This window comes from Mus musculus, chromosome 9, assembly GCF_000001635.26.
Source record: "Mus musculus strain C57BL/6J chromosome 9, GRCm38.p6 C57BL/6J".
Lineage (NCBI taxonomy): Eukaryota > Metazoa > Chordata > Mammalia > Rodentia > Muridae > Mus > Mus musculus.
In genome coordinates, this window is record NC_000075.6 from 107100652 (window position 1) to 107118347 (window position 17696).

Sequence of the window (17696 nt, forward strand, 5' to 3'; positions counted from 1 at the left end):
ATTTGTGTATTTTAATGGTGGGCCTATACACTGTAATTGGTTCAAAGATAATAATGTTTTACTCTTCATAGTAGTACTGGAGCTGGGCATAGTGGCATACACACCTTTAGCACCAGTACTTGGGAGGCAGAGATAGATAATTCTCTTGAGTGTAAGGTTAGCCTTGTCTATATAAACAATACTAGGACTACCATGACTATAGAGAGAAACCATGTCTCCAAAAAAAAAAAAAATCCCATATGTGATAAAGAGCCCAAAACTTTCTGGAGAGCTAGACAGGAGTTCCAAGTATGTGAGCTGGTGGGTTAGCTACTGAGCTACATGTCCAGTACAATAGGTTGGCCTTGAAAATAATCTGCATGTCATCATATAGAGACCAAGCTCAGACAGGTCCAGAAGGCCTAACTAGGCTAAAAATATAAGTGAATCAGATTTCTTGATACCAAAACCTGTTTCACTGCTTCCTCTCCCTTACTCCAAGCCCACAACTTCCTAGATGTTCCTTGTAGCCAGTTAACTGAGGAAGAAAAATACTGAAGCCTGTCATACAAACAAACAGGTATATATCCACATTATGTTTATACCAACCCAAAATGAAAATGTTGAAGCATACTATAGCTCACTTGAAGGAGCAGTCTACAGGAGAATGATGAGAAATACCCTCATGGTGAACAGAAGTTTGAGTGATATATTTGGGTCATGCACTGTATGTGATATGAATGATAACCAGAAATACACACAGACTCTGGATCATGAGAAGTTTTAAAAGTGTAGCTGGGCAGTGAAGAGACTTGTAGGAAGACAAAGAAAGAGCAGTAAAGAAAGCATGGGGTAACATGAAAGGAGTTACAGAGACAAAGTTTGGTGCTGAGACGAAAGGATGGACTATCCAAAGACTACCCCACCCGGGGATCCATCCCATAATCAGCCACCAAACCCAGACACTATTTCATATGCCAGAAAGATTTTGCTGAAGGGACCCTGTTATACCTGTCTCGTATGAGGCTATGCCAGTGCCTGGCCAATACAGAAGTGGATGCTCACAGTCATCTATAAGATGGAACACAGGGCCCCCCAAATGGAGAAGCTAGAGAAAGCACCCAAGGAACTGAAGGAGTCTGCAACCCTATAGGTGGAACAACAATATGAACTAACCAGTACCCCCAGAGCTCGTATCTCTAGCTGCATATGTAGCAGAAGATGACCTAGTCAGCCATCACTGGGAAGAGAGGCCCCTTGGTATTGCAAACTTTATATGTCCCAGTACAGGGGAATGCCAGGGCCAAGAAGTGGGAGTGGGCAGGTAGGGGAGTAGGGTGGGGGGAGGAGGGTATAGGGAACTTTGGAGATAGCCATTTGAAATGTAAATAAAGAAAATATCTAATGAAAAAATAAATTAAAAAAAAAGAAAGCATGGGGTAAAAGGAATACTCATGGATTTATACTAACTTGACCTGAACATTAACCTCAAGAAATTCAAAGTCCTACTAGAATACTTATCACATGACTTGTAGGCAATGGCATACCATGGGAAAATGACTAACCTTTTTCTCCTTAGCTGTTCTAGTGCTTGCTGAATAGGCCCACAGCAAGGTGGTCAGGGAGGCAGAAAGAAGGGAAATCAACAACACTGATTTCTCCTTATTGAAGGTGGAATGGCTAATGCTAACGGTGAGTATTCAATCAACCAACAGTAAAAGCCAGCACTGCGTCCTGGGTATGACATTATTTCTCTTGAACATGTTATAAGAGGTAGATTAAACTGGATTTTTTTATGGTGAGGAGCACAGATCCAAGCTTACTGAACAGGCATATATTCTATGGATTTGTCTTCCTCTGCAATCATTTCTCCAGCATCACTATTCATGGACTCAACCAACACTTATCCCAATATTCATGAAATGCATGGATGGTTACAAATGATCAAGAAATTGGAGCACTGTAGACTGAATTGTGATTGAGTGATCATGAAAATACACTCTGCTCCACAGTCAAAATACATGGGTTGGAAATCAAGGTGTCAAAGTGGGAATTGACCCACTAAATATCATTCCAATTGCCCATTTATAGACTTTTAAAATCCTCGCCTCGGAAATTCTGAACTTTGTTAGCTTACAGATAATAGTTCCCATGAGAAGATCATGTTTGAAACAAATGACACAAGAATTGTTCCTATATCCCAGCACTTATGAGACTGAGGCAAGATAGCCAGAAGTTCAGAACCAAGCAGTGCTACTTAGTAAGTTACAGGACAGCCTGGGACAGACAGCAAGACTCTAACTAAATATAACACACGTATATATGAACAAACAAATCAATAAAGAGTTAAATGTTGTGAATCAGGAAAAAATCTATTTAAAATATATAAACATTATATAAATCTACATTTATTAAAATTTTTATACACTAAATTTCAATTAATTGATTTAGCAATAGACAGAAATAATTCAGTTTCTTAGCATATCTTGAATAGGAATGGTAATAGGAGTAGCTTCAAAGCCTGGTATGGACTATGGTGAGTCTTTAAAATTTAGAATAAAAGTAATTCTGGGAAATAAATGCCTTGGTCTAGCAATATTGATGATCAGCAATAATCAGAATTTTTAGAAATCAGGAGGAAGATAACCTTTGTATGTAGTTTCAAATGAGCTTATTTTTTCATGCTTTTTTTTGTTTGTTCTATTCAAAACAGAGTCTAACTATGTAGCTCTGGCTCTCCTAGAAACACCATAGAGACCAGGCTGGCCTGCAACTCAGAAATAACTCCGCCTCTGCCCCTCTGCCCCTCTGCCCCTCTGCCCCTCTGCCCCTCTGCCCCTCTGCCCCTCTGCCCCTCTGCCTCCCAAAGGCTGGAGCTCATAGTTTAAAAAAAAATTTGGAACATAAATACCTGATTAAAATTGGACACTCATGTTTTGTTTTGTTTTTTGGCTTTGGGGGGGGCATTGTTTTAAGACAGGGTCTCTCTATGTACCACTGGCTGTCCTGGAACTTGCCCTGTAGATCAGGCTGGCTTCAAATTCTGAGATCTTCCTGCCTCTGCTTCCAGAGTGCTGGGATTAAAGATGTATGCCATGCAGGATCAACATTGTAAAAATGGCTATCTTGCCAAAAGCAATCTACAGATTCAATGCAATCCCCATCAAAATTCCAACTCAATTCTTCAACGAATTAGAAGGAGCAATTTGCAAATTCATCTGGAATAACAAAAAACCTAGGATAGCAAAAACTCTTCTCAAGGATAAAAGAACCTCTGGTGGAATCACCATGCCTGACCTAAAGCTTTACTACAGAGCAATTGTGGTAAAAACTGCATGGTACTGGTATAGAGACAGACAAGTAGACCAATGGAATAGAATTGAAGACCCAGAAATGAACCCACACACCTATGGTCACTTGATCTTTGACAAGGGAGCTAAAACCATCCAGTGGAAGAAAGACAGCATTTTCAACAAATGGTGCTGGCACAACTGGTTGTTATCATGTAGAAGAATGCGAATCGATCCATACTTGTACTAAGGTCAAATCTAAATGGATCAAAGAACTTCACATAAAACCAGAGACACTGAAACTTATAGAGGATAAAGTGGGGAAAAGCCTTGAAGATATGGGCACAGGGGAACAATTCCTGAACAGAACAGCAATGGCTTGTGCTGTAAGATCGAGAATTGACAAATGGGACCTAATGAAACTCCAAAGTTTGTGCAAGGCAAAAGACACCGTCAATAAGACAAAGAGACCACCAACAGATTGGGAAAGGATCTTTACCTATCCTAAATCAGATAGGGGACTAATATCCAACATATATAAAGAACTCAAGAAGGTGGACTTCAGAAAATTAAACAACCCCATTAAAAAATGGGGCTCAGAACTGAACAAAGAATTCTCACCTGAGGAATACCGAATGGCAGAGAAGCACCTGAAAAAATGTTCAACATCCTTAATCATCAGGGAAATGCGAATCAAAACAACCCTGAGATTCCACCTCACACCAGTCAGAATGGCTAAGATCAAAAATTCAGGTGACAGCAGATGCTGGCGAGGAGGTGGAGAAAGAGGAACACTCCTCCATTGTTGGTGGGATTGCAGGCTTGTACAACCACTCTGGAAATCCGTCTGGCGGTTCCTCAGAAAATTGGACATAGTACTACCGGAGGATCCAGCAATACCTCTCCTGGGCATATATCCAGAAGATGCCCCAACTGGTAAGAAGGACACATGCTCCACTATGTTCATAGCAGCCTTATTTATAATAGCCAGAAGCTGGAAAGAACCCAGATGCCCCTCAACAGAGGAATGGATACAGAAAATGTGGTACATCTACACAATGGAGTACTACTCAGCTATTAAAAAGAATGAATTTATGAAATTCCTAGCCAAATGGATGGACCTGGAGGGCATCATCCTGAGTGAGGTAACACATTCACAAAGGAACTCACACAATATGTACTCACTGATAAGTGGATATTAGCCCAAAACCTAGGATACCCAAGATATAAGATACAATTTCCTAAACACATGAAACTCAAGAAAAATGAAGACTGAAGTGTGGACACTATGCCCCTCCTTAGAAGTGGGAACAAAACACCCTTGGAAGGAGTTACAAAGTTTGGAGCTGAGATGAAAGGATGGACCATGTAGAGTCTGCCTTATCCAGGGATCCACCCCATAATCAGCATCCAAACGCTGACACCATTGCATACACTAGCAAGATTTTATCGAAAGGACCCAGATGTAGCTGTCTCTTGTGAGACTATGCCGGGGCCCAGCAAACACAGAAGTGGATGCCCACAGTCAGCTAATGGATGGATCACAGGGCTCCCAATGGAGGAGCTAGAGAAAGTACCCAAGGAGCTAAAGGGATCTGCAACCCTATAGGTGGATCAACATTATGAACTAACCAGTACCCCGGAGCTCTTGACTCTAGCTGCATATGTATCAAAAGATGGCCTAGTCGGCCATCACTGGAAAGAGAGGCCCATTGGACACACAAACTTTATATGCCCCAGAACAGGGGAACCCCAGGGCCAAAAAGGGGGAGTGGGCGGGTAGGGGAGTGGGGGTGGGTGGGTATGGGGGACTTTTGGTATAGCATTGGAAATGTAAATGAGCTAAATACCTAATAAATAATGGAAAGAAAAAAAAAGAAAATATCCAATAAAAGAAAAGAAAAATTAAAAAAAAAAAAAGATGTATGCCATGACACCTGGCTGACAAACTTATTTTGTCATAAAAACATAATCATGTATTTTCTAGAAATGAAATATCTTAGATAATCATTACATAAAAATAAGAATACTAAACAGAAAGACTATGGTTTGATATCTCAGAGAGATGAAGTTTTGTTTATAATTCATATATATTCATATATATTATATTATCCAAATAACCTTATATGAATAAAACCCATTTTATCATGTTTATTTATTTTTATATACAGAAAACCTTCTCAAGTGATAGAACTGTTCTGCTATTAACTATCATATATGTTAGTAAATAAAGAATAAAGTATTCTACAAATGTAGCTCACCCATTGACTGTATCTTTATTGCCTCAGCATATTGTCATACCTCAACCCCAATTAACCACTGGATTTCCTCACTGTGAGGATGTTATAAAAGCAGAACCACAGTATATTCAACTCTATAGTCTTACAACTTTTATATAAGATAATTCCCTTGAGATCAATCCGGTTTGCAGAAAAGTATCATTCACTAATTTCCTTTATATTTCTTTTTGTTTCCTCTGTATAAATCAAAACAGACAAACAAAAAATTCTTAAGATCATTTGAAATCATAAAGTTATCTTTCTCCTTTTTTCTAAAACAACCTAATTGTGGCTGATCATCAATACTGCATTTATTTTTCACTATAAGATATTTGGTGTTTTATAAATTGTGCTTTTAAAAAAAGGGTTTTATGAACAGTCACTAATTAGTTTTTATGTAAATTTTTTAGTTCTCTAGAGTAAATACACAAGGCTGGATCACATATTAAATCCATGTTGATTTTATAAGAAAATACAAAAATTTTTCAAATAGCTGTATCATTTTACATTTTCATCAGCATTACAGAAGAGAACCTGATTTAAATCTCTGCCAAGACTTGGTATTAGCAGTATATTTTACTTCACTGTTTCAAATAGGTGTATATTTACTGTACTTTACTGCAGCCTTGCTTTGTATTATTCTAATAATTAATGAGAAGGAAAATATTCATGGGATTACTGGCTATGTACACGCACTTCTGAAAAGTCTGTTAGTTTCTGCCCATCATATTTTTGAATAATTTCATTATTTTTCAGCTTAATAGAATGCTTTATATATTTTAAATATAATCTCTTTTTAGGAATGTGTGATTCACAATTTTTTTCAGTCTATAGTTTTATCTTTTCATTGCCAGGTAGGTCACAGAGTGAAATTTTTAGGTTTTATTGTCTACCATCAAGTTGTTCTTTGTGAATTATGGTTTTACTGCCCCTAGCAAGTCCCTTCCCTTCTTTACCCTATTGTCTGGAGTCTTTTGGTATATGGTTTCTTTGTTCTGTCCAGAATTCTCTGTTGAAATGCTATTATCATCAAACAATGATGAAATACTAGCAAGGATTTGGAGGAAAGGTTAACTATAAACATCGCTGGTAGACATGACAATCAATTAGCACAGCCAAAACAATGCTAAAGACAAATGTGCTTACACCATCTTGCCTAGAATTCAAACCTAAAATGGCTTGTGTTTAGCTCATTTTTAGCTCATTTTGCTCAGAATTCAAATTCTGTTACTTATTTTGGGTATATAATTACTTGTATATCTTATCATCCTCTCCTCTGTTTCTAAATGGTTTTATTGTTTTTCTTTATTGGATTTTGTTATTCCTAAAGGCTAAGGTACTTAAAAGTCTGGTTCACTGCTGGTGGATCCATTCACTGAGAGGTAAGAGGATCCTGATAAGCTGTGATCCAATTAACAGGTTATCCACAGATAGATTCATGAGGTAGAGGGTAGGAAGAGACTGAAGATGTAAGTCAATGAGGAGCACTTTTGGATGATGTCTTGTTTTAGCACCTTCCAATCTGTTTCTTTTTGCCTGCAATCTGCCATTTTCTTCCACTGTATTCTTTCTGCAAGGAGGCAGTATTATGCTCAGGTCCAGAAGCAATAGAGCAAAGAGGACCATGAACTGTAAATGCTAAAACCACAACCCAGGATAAATCTTCCTTTTTAAAATCTTTCTCTCCCCACCCCCCACCTTCTTCCTTTATCACAAAGATAACAAGTAACTAACACAGGTTCTAATAACTTTTCAATTAACTACCAGAGTAACAGTGTCATGGAGTATATGTTCTTTTAATGAAATAATTGCAAGAAACCATTAATTGGTTGGTGTAAACCACTATTAAGATGATAAACAACAAACTTAATGAATTCTCAATTTTTTTGTATTCATTCAGTAGACACCTGTTTATGGAACTTACATTTTAATCATCAGATTAGGGTAAAGGGGCCACATATATTAATATATTTAAAAATGTGTTCTGTTCAGGTTCAAAAAATTCAATGATTTCAATTATTCTAATGATAATCAGAACATTCATTTAGAAACTGAAAATATTTTAAAATTTTAAACTGAAGAACTGGTACCAAGGCAGACTTTCTTCCTCTTGGCGCAGCAGAACTTTACTGTTCTAGTAAATTGTAATGAACTACTTACCACATATAGTTGTTTCCACAGACTGGCCCACTCTTGTAGAGTTGTTGTAACTTCAGTCACAATAGAATCTTCCAGCGGAACCACAGTTTCATACTGCCTAGAACCAAAATCACAGCAGCCACATTATTTTTGATGCTACCTGCTCCATTTTTCAATCCTCTAAACTCAAATATTAAAATCAAGAAAATATAAAGAGAAACACAGCTTCAGACAACTTTGTACAGTGATAGTGTAAAATGGTGTAACTGGGCTAAATTAATGTAAAGATATTCGGTTTTGTTTTCCTAAAAGCAATTTCCTATGCTTTTAGAAAGGCTACATGGAAAATGTTTGATTTTTGTTTTGTTTTGTTACTTTTTAGTATATTCTTAAAATATTAAGTTTGTTTCTTCTAAAAAAAATTATACCATTGAAAAAATTTTGCTGAGAATCACTTGTACTTTTAACATTTTCTGTAATGCAAGGAAGCTCATAGCCTAGACTAAAAGATTTGAATGGAGTCACAGTCCCCAGTACACTATTTGGTGGTGATGGTGTTCTCCTAGGGGAATAAGTAGGTAAGAGTGGAGTTGGTGACTTTACATTCAAACGGAAAGACAGAGATGGAAAGCTCCAAGGAGCACATAAAAAAGTTAAAATGACACAACTAAAGTTATAAAATAACATGCTAATAACTAATACCAAGTAAATGAAGATTTATAAGTTCATTTTAAAAATCAAAGTGAGCTGGGCGTGGTGGCGCACGCCTTTAATCCCAGCACTCGGGAGGCAGAGGCAGGCGGATTTCTGAGTTCGAGGCCAGCCTGGTCTACAGAGTGAGTTCCAGGATAGCCAGGGCTACACAGAGAAACCCAGTCTCGAAAAAACATAAAAAAAAAAAAATCAAAGTGATAAAATTAACCACACTAGGAAACAAGAGCTGACCAGCAGGGCTTGGCTGTTGTGAGGATGATCCATGATGCCATTTGAGACAGGGGTGACAAGGGAGGATGCCCATTTATGTGAGTAATTTGCCATCAGATTTATATCCTGCTAGATCCAGGGCACTTTCTTACTAAATAAAGAAGCTTCCTGCTTTTTTTGTTTATCTAAAGCTAAAGGACCACAGAGATTATATGAACCCAATTGAGGGTTGTAGCAAGCTATACCATTAATGAATTAAGCCACGAGATGTGTTTAGCTGCCATTTGAACAAATGATCTTAAATAGAGATTAGGTCCCAAACAGTCTTCTGCAGGGAGTGTACCTTAATAGTACTGTGCTCATTCAGTACTTTTAGGGAAGACCTGAATAAGTCAAGCATCAAGTGTGCCTGCTAATTCTATAGAGATATATTTAGGCAATAACTAAAGAGTCTGCTTTATTTCTGACTTTAATGAAAAACTGGACCTAGAATGAACAAAAAGAAAGAAAGAAAAGAAAACAAGCAGGTCAATAAAATAAGGGAGATGACCTATAAACAAATGAGAAAGGCAGGGGCTGGGAGTGTGGCTCAGCAGTAGAGGGCTTGGTTATCCATGGCCCTGAGTTTGGTTTTCAATATGCATAAAAAATATAACTAAGCTCTACAAGATATAAAAAAAGAGTTGGAGAGAAAGTAAAGAGTACCATTAATTCTTAAATTAAGAAACCCTACAGTCCACCAAAATAAACCTGCAGAACTATTAAATTAATTTGGTAAAGTTGCAGAGACTTTTTAGTACCACTTATTAGTGCCATTTTTATATATTAATATTTAACTTTGTAAAAATGTACATTAATATGTGGAAAATATTATGCTAAATGAAATAAGCCAAACAGAAAAAGACAGAAAGATATATGCTTACAGAATCTACAAGTCAAATTAACAGAAACAGGGTACAAAGTTGGTTTACTAAGAATGAAGAAAATGGGAAAATTCAGAGGGTATGTTTTCAGTTATTAGATGAATAAACTCCAGAGACCTAATGGCTACATGGTTATTAAAATTGACAGTAAGACCTGATAAACTTCAACTCTGCTGAAGGATTTTAAGTATTCTTTTTTTCTAACCACACACAAATAATTTAAGTATGTGAGGTGTTAGGCATATTAATTATACAGTTACACATTAATAAAACTGTAAAAAAGTCATAGATTTCATACTAAAGAATTAGTAAAAGGAAAAAAAAGAATCCAATACCCCTTCATAAAAAAAGATTTAGAGAAGTCAGGGATATAAGGCCTAGACCTAAGCACAATAAAGGACGTATACAGAAAGCTAATAGCCAACATCAAATTAAACCAAGAGGAGCTTAAAAACAATTCCACTAAAAGCAGGGACAAGACAAGGCTGTCTGCCCACTCCCTATCTCTTCAATATACTACTTGATGGTTTACCTAGAGCAGTCAGACAACTAAAGGAGATCAAGGAGATACAAATTGGAAAGAAAGAAGTCAAAGTATCACCATTTGCAGATAATATGCCTAAGCGACCCCAAAAATTCTACCAGAGAACTCCTATACCTTCAGCAAAGTAGCTAAATACAAAATAACTTAAAAAAAAAAAAGCAGCTCTCCCTTATACAAATGATAAACAGGCTGAGAAAGAAATTAGGAAAACAATAACTTTTACAATAGCCACAAATAATATAAAATATCTTGGTGTAACTCTAATCAAGCAAGTGAAAGACCTATATGACAAGAACTTTAAGTCTCTAAAGTAAAAGAGTCCTAAGAAGACAGAAAGATCTCCCATGCTCACAGATCAGTAGGATTAACATAGTGAAAATAGCCATCTTACCAAAAGCAATCCACACATTCAACATAATTCCCATCAAAATTCTTTACTGTCCTTGAAAGAACAATACAAACAACAAACCTGGAATAACTAAAGCAATCCTGTACAATAAAAGAGCTTCTGGCAGTATCACTATCCCTGACCTCAAGCTGTACTAGAGAGCAGTAGTAATAAACACTGCATGGTACTGATATAGAAATAGACAAGTTTCAGTTAATGTCCTCTCCTGTTGGGTCCTGAGAACCTCTTGGGTCCCTGGCATCTGGGACTTTCTAGTCGCTACTCCCAATTCCCCCTTCCCCCTTCCCCACTGCTACACACCTCTTTTCAAATTCTGGACCCTCTGCACTTCTCTCCCATCTCTTCTGCCACCCTTTCTCTCTCCTTCCTCTCTCCCTCTATCTCCTAAGATTATTTCCTTCCCCCTTCTGAGTAGGACTGTTTGCATCCACACTTTGGTGTGGTCTTCCTTCTTCTTGGGTTTCATATGGTCTGTGAGTTGTATTGTGGGTATTCTGAACTTTTTTTTGGCTAATATCCACTTATCAGTGAGTATATACCATGTCTGTTTTTTTATGACAGGGATACCTCACTCAGAATGACATTTTCAAGTTCCATCTATTTGCTTGTGAATTTCACGAAGACATTGTTTTTAATAACTGAGTAGTAGTCCATTGTGTAAATGTAAATTTTCTGTATCCATTCTTCTGCTGAGGGACATCTAGGTTGTTTCCAGCTTCTGGCTATTATACATAAGGCTGCTATGAACATAGTGGAGCATGTGTCCTTGTTATATGTTGGAACATCTTTTGGGTATATGATCAGAAGTGGTATAGCTGGGTTCTCAGGTAGTACTATGTCCAATTTTCTGAGAAACCACCAGACTGATTTCCAGAGGCAAGATAGAACCTGTAGATCCAGTGGATAGGCACAGACCCTGGTTGAGGGATGGGGCCACACACACACCTCAAAAATAATAATCCAGAATTTCTCCTGTCAATAAAAAATGCAGGGACAAAGAATGGAGCAGAGTTTGAAGAAAAGGTCATCCAGAGAGTTCCCCACCTAGGGATCCATCCATCTGCAGACACCAAAACCCAACACTATTGCTAATGCCAAAAAAGTGCTTGCTGACAGGAGCAAGCTGTCCCGAGAGGCTCTGCCAGTGCACGACTAATATAGATGCAGATACTCACAGTCAACCATCAGACTGAGTCCAGTAACCCCTGTGGAAGAGCTAGGGGAAGGACTGAAGGAGCTGAAGGGGATTGCAACCCCATAAACAACAGTATCAACCAACCAGAACCCCCAAAGCTCCCAGGGACTAAACCACCAACCAAAGAGTGCACATGGAGGGACCCATGGCTCCAGGTGCATATGTAGCAGATGATGGACTTATCTGGCATCAATGGGAGGGGAGGCCCTGTGTCTTGCGGAGGCTTGATGCCCCAGTGTAAGGGGATGCTAGAGCAGTGAGGCGGGATTGGGTGAGTGGGGGGTTGCAGAGGGGGAAACCAGGAAAGAGGACATTTGAAATGCAAATAAATAAAATAATCAATTTTAAAAGAAAACATAATTACTCCAAGAAGCTGAGAATATTTTCCTTCTCCTCCTCCTCTTCTTCCTCCCTCTCTCTCTCCCTCTCTCTCTCTCCCTCTCTCTCTCTCTCCCTCTCTCTCATCGTCTAACAAATGTGCCATCTTTTAGTCACTCTTTCTTTCTATCCTCCTTTCACCTCCTATCACTTTCCCTGAGGCTCAGAGGGATGGTAGGGATGGGGGAAGGGGCACTAGCTAGGTGCTTACTGTTGTCTGTACACAAAGGGAGCTGAAGCTCCTGTCCCAAAGCAGTGCAAGTGCCAGGAGCCCCAGGCATGAAGCTTCTTGCTGGATGTTTTTCAAGGGCAGTAATGGCAGTGTGCCCCAGGCTAAGGCACTTCTTATCACTTCACTCCACAGAGAACTAATATTTTATTGTAACACCGTTTTAACTCCAATAAACGATGTGTGATAGTGAAATGTGGCTAAAAGTTAGAATGGTCCATACTTAATCAGATTTCTTGCATTTTGAGGTAAAACAGAGGACCTGGGAGGAAGCAACAAGGCATACAGATAAACTATTTGCTCAAACCCTCCAATAGCCACCTTCCTAGAAAATAAACTCTTCTCAGACCAGCAGCCCTTGGCTTAGGATTATAATGCCATAACGGATACAGGCTGAGAGCCCCCTCCCAAGAAAACTGTGGTAAGAAACTTGTCAGCTCTGACAAAATTAGACAGGGTATTTACAGAAGGGGAGCACTGCCCTTTTCCTCCACAGGCTAGCTGAGGCTTTAAGAAAACCTAAAGTTAGCTCAGTAGGTCCTTCAGCTTTTTACTCTTTGTACAGGAAAGGGTATTGGTAAGCATGACAAGCTTCGCCTCTGTTGTTGTTGCCTTCACGAACTAGACCTTCCTGATATCTCCAAGTTAATACAGACACAACAGTTCTAGTCTGTCTTAGGGAGACTTCCTATTTTGTTTTTACTAAGAATATACTCTGGTGAGGGTGATGTGTGATGTGTGTCCGTGGTAACTGTTTCTGTGGGTCATTCTAAATCTAAGACAGCAGAGAAGAAGAAACTCAACCTGCCACTAGAATTCTTGAAATAACTGTGTAACAAAACCTATATTGCTATATGTTATGCTTTTTAACTTATTCCAAGCTAAATTATCATTCTTGATGTGTCTAATTAAAATGTATGTATGTGTATATGTGAATATAAAAACCTTAGTATAATTTTTCAACTTTCAATTATGGAATAAAGCACAGGAACCTATTCCCCTGAATTTTCTTATTTTAAAAAACAGGTTTTTCAATGTTCTTATTTTAGTCAATTTGGGATTGCAAAAAAAAAAAACAAAACAAAACAAAACAAAAAAACTTTTATTTTAAAACCAAGCTATTGCTGCCTGTTCAGCCTTGTTGAAAGTTGATTAGGACAGTGACCTAGCTCTTTGCTCTAACATGCCTGTATACAGAGTTACACAGACAAGCCCAGAGTAGGAAACAGATACAGAGTGGAGACAAGTTATGGCACCCTTTTCCTGCCATTGGTAAAACAAACAAACAAACAAACCAATATATAAAGTACAGTAAACACAGTTTGCCTGTGTTGCAGCTACACCTTCCTGTATTTTCTTTGAAATATATTTTTTGTTAAAAAAAAAAAGATGTTTTTTAAAGGACAGAAAGAAGCCATCAAATACAAGAAGATACAGAAGGCTATGAGGTGGCTCGAATATTAATGTGGTTGTTCTCCTTGAAGAGGACCAGAGTTCACTGCTCAGCATCCACACTGGACAACTTACAACTCCAAGGGATCAGACACCCTCTTCTGGCACGCACAAGACACACACATACACACACACACAGAGAGAGAGAGAGAGAGAGAGAGAGAGAGAGAGAGAGAGAGAGAGAGAGAGAGAGAGAGAGAGAGAGAGAGAGAGAGACAGAGAGAGACAGAGAGAGACAGAGAGAGACAGAGAGAGACAGAGAGACAGAGAGACAGAGAGACAGAGAGACAGAGAGAGACAGAGACAGAGACAGACAGACAGACAGACAGACACAGCACAGTGCAAGATATGAAAAATTCAAGACAGACATTGGAGTCTCAAGGAAAGAAACAAAAATCTTGAAAATGAAAAGTTTAAAATAACATAGAGACACAGAGAGACACAGAGAGATGCTTTAAATTTTTAGACCTAAAAACATGTATATAGAAAGTAATAGATACAAAATGTATTTTTGATAAAGAAGGTTAAAGAACAAAGGAAAAGACTACAGGTCATTGTGTCCAAGTTAAGGATTACTGCACAATGAGCAGGAATGAGGAGGCATAGGACTAGGCAGAAGCTGTACTGTGGCCTTCATAGATATTAGAGAAATACAAGAAAGTAAAGATGAGGCCAGAAAATGTTAAATCACTCTTGTGAAGAACAGGCTTCACACTTGATGTGACTACAGGACAGAGGAAGTATGAGGGACCACCATCAGATTCAGTTTATTCAGGTCAGCAGCTTTCTGTTGGCACTGAGGTATTTGTGGGGAAGATTCCTAGAGACTGTTTGAGGATGGGCCTGTTCCATTATTTTAGAAAGCTGGACCTATATGAGATGTTCATTTAATGGTGGATAACCTCACTGGGCTCAATGGAGGGTGTGTCTTTGTTGCTTTTTGTACAAAAGAAGAACTAGAAGAGGCTGTTGAACTATATAAAAAAAAAAAAAAAAAAAAAGATGAGGCCAGAAAGCTTGAGCATGTTACAGTTCTCTGTCAGTCACAGGAAGATCTATAAACACACAACTTAAAGAAGGACAGTATATAAAAGTGGCTGTTAGTTTTTTTTAAGGCCAGGTATTACTACAAACTTAGTTCATGCACTCTCTTCTCCAGATAATAGGAAGAAACCTCAAAAGGAGACAATGGAATTCTAGACACTCAAAATAAATTTTTTCATTGTTTTTTCTCATTAATTTTACAAGTGTATGTGTAGTCTAAGTGCACAGAATATTACCACATGTTTATGGGGTGTACAACAGAGGGTGGGGGCTGGAGGAGGATGTTAAGTGTGCTGCTTTCATTCTCTGCCTTACCCTTTGAAATAGAGACTCTCAGGAAACCTGTAGCTAGGCTGGCGGCCAGCAAACCCAAGCAAGCACCCCACTATCTCTGTCCACTGCAGCACAGAGGTGGGGCAGACTCCTATGACCACACAGGACCTTCACTGGATGCTGGGGATTTGAACTCAGGTCTTCATTCTGTTTAACAAGCACTCTTATTCACTCATTCAACCCTTGCAAATAAACTTTTAAATTAAGCTTTTGGTGATTTTAACAACAGAAATAAAGCAGACTTGGTCCAAAAGGCCCATTCATTGTAATTAATTACATACTCGACAATTTTGTACTGCATAACTGGATACCTTAATTAAAAAGGAAATGTTATCTGAGACAATGATCTATGGCTAACACCTGTCCTACCTATCAATCACAAGAAAATATAGGAGAATAATTGAATAACACAGCACAGTACAAGATATGAAAAATTCAAGACAGACACTGGGGTCTCAAACAAGTAAAGAAACAGAAATCTTGAAAATGAAAAATTCAAAATGACAAAAACACTCAGCTAAATTTCTCTACCACTAACAAACACATACACATAGTATGTCCTTTGTGTATATACAGTGTGTGTTAATTTTGTGTGTGCACTCATGCCTGTAAATGCAAGTGTATAGCTTAGTACACATGTAGAATTTAGAAGACAACTTGGAGTGTCAGTCTTCAACTTCCCCCTCCATCTTTGATACAAGGTCTCTTTGATGTTTTCTAGCCCTATGATGACTAATCTTGGTTGCTAACTCCACTATATCTTCAATCAACTAAAGCCCAAGTAGCTAGGCATGCATCTGAAAGGTTTTCTTGATTGGATCATATAAGATAGGAAAACTCACCCTAAATCTGCCAGTTTCTGGTGGTATCCTACATAAGAGGACATAGCAGGAGGAAGCTTTGATTTTGGCCTGCTTGCCCTCAATCTTGCTGGCAAGTGCATCTATCTTCTTGCTTTGGTATTCCTTTCCTTGTATCAGAATCTACTTCTTTAGGATTTTAACACAGACCAGTAGCAGGTCTCTAGGAATTCGCCAGGTCTCCAGCATTAGGTCTCCAGTCTTTTGTTTGTTTGATTGATTTTTGGTTTTTGTTTTGTTTTGTTTTTTTCTGCGATAATATTTGTGTAGCTCTGGCTGTCCTGGAACTTGATTCAGAGACCAGGCTGATCTATATGACCAGAAATCCTCCTATTTCTACCTCCCAAGTGTTGGGATTAAAGACATGAACTAGCACCATCACCACCCAGTGAGACACCCAGTCTTGTGGAATTTACAACTACCAGATTATTTGCCTTTCCCACAAGAAACAGCCATCATTGAACTACCTGGACCACAGACTGTAAGCCACTCTAATAAATTACATTTTTCACTATCATTCTGTTTCTTTAGTAACCCGTAACTAACACATGCTAGCTGACCCACAAGTTTCCAGTGATTCTCCTGTCTCCATCTCTCATTTACCTATAGAGGAACTGGAATTATGTGTGCTCATGATATATATATCTGGATTTTACACATTCTGAATATTTGAACTTAGGTCCTGATGTATGGATAGTAAGTAGTTTTACCCACTACATCATCTCACCAGCCTAGATGTATTTCTATTCTAATAAATTGTTACATATCATTCATATCATTCCACAATTTAAAATAAGGAATTATAATACTCAGCAGTTTTGATACACAAGGATTGCTTTTTAAAGACCCAAACAAAAACCCAACCTTTTAGTTAAAAAAAAAAAAAAGAAAAAAAAAACAGTTTCAACCTAAAATTGATGCATCATAAGAGACCAAGCAAAGCTGACACAATACACAGGATAAACATTTCTGCAATCAGGTCTTCCAACTATGCTCAAAGGCTATTTACTTTTCAGATGTCATTTGTGCTTTCATATATATATGTCTCTTCCCACCCCTCCACACACACTCCTCTAAAAAAAAGCCGTTTATTCCTCTAGAAGTGCCTCTTTGCCCTTTCTTTTCTTCTATTAAAATAATATAATGAGCTCTCGAATCTCACTGCTGCTTTGAGTATTCATTTCTTTCAAGATGCTCTTGGGCACATAAAATAAACCTGCTTGCTTTGTCTTCTGTTAAAACACACACACACACACACACACACACACACACACACACACACACAATATTCAGTTGAAAGCTTCAAATAAGAAGAAAGAGCTAGTTGGGGATGGTGTATGGCATACATCTTTAATCCCAGTACCCGGGAGACAGAAGCAGCCAATTTCTGTGAGTTCCAGGCTACTCAAAGAAATCCTGTCTTGAAAAACCTAAAAGAAGGAGAAGCAAAGCAGCAGAAGTAGAAGCAGCAGGAGAAGCAGAAGAAAGAGAAGAAGCAGAAGTAGCAGGAAAAGCAGAAGAAAGAGGAGGGGAAGGAGAAGAAGAAGACAAACAGCAAGAAGAGCAACAGGAGGAGCAGGAAGAAAAGCAGCAACAGAAGAGGAGAAGAAAGCAGGAGGAGGAGGAAGAGAAGGAGAAGAAGAAAAAGGAAGAAGAGGCAGAAGCAGAGGAGGAAGAGCCTCCCCGTGACTGCTTTCTTCTCCCTCCCAAGGGGGATT

The 17696-nt window shown here is 38.4% G+C and overlaps 1 protein-coding gene across 12 annotated transcripts in view; it reads right to left on the minus strand.

Moving 5' to 3' along the window:
• Positions 1–17696, minus strand: part of Dock3 (dedicator of cyto-kinesis 3) — a 339506-nt gene that overhangs the window by 207827 nt on the left and 113983 nt on the right. For all 12 annotated transcript variants that reach the window (XR_001778834.2, XM_030244177.1, XM_011242872.2 and 9 more), the window contains exon 5: positions 7709–7805. Coding sequence is in view for 11 of the 12 variants with exons in the window: in XM_030244177.1 (XP_030100037.1) it covers positions 7709–7805 (97 nt within the window). In the remaining variant the exon portion in view is untranslated. The remainder of the gene's footprint in view (positions 1–7708; positions 7806–17696) is intronic.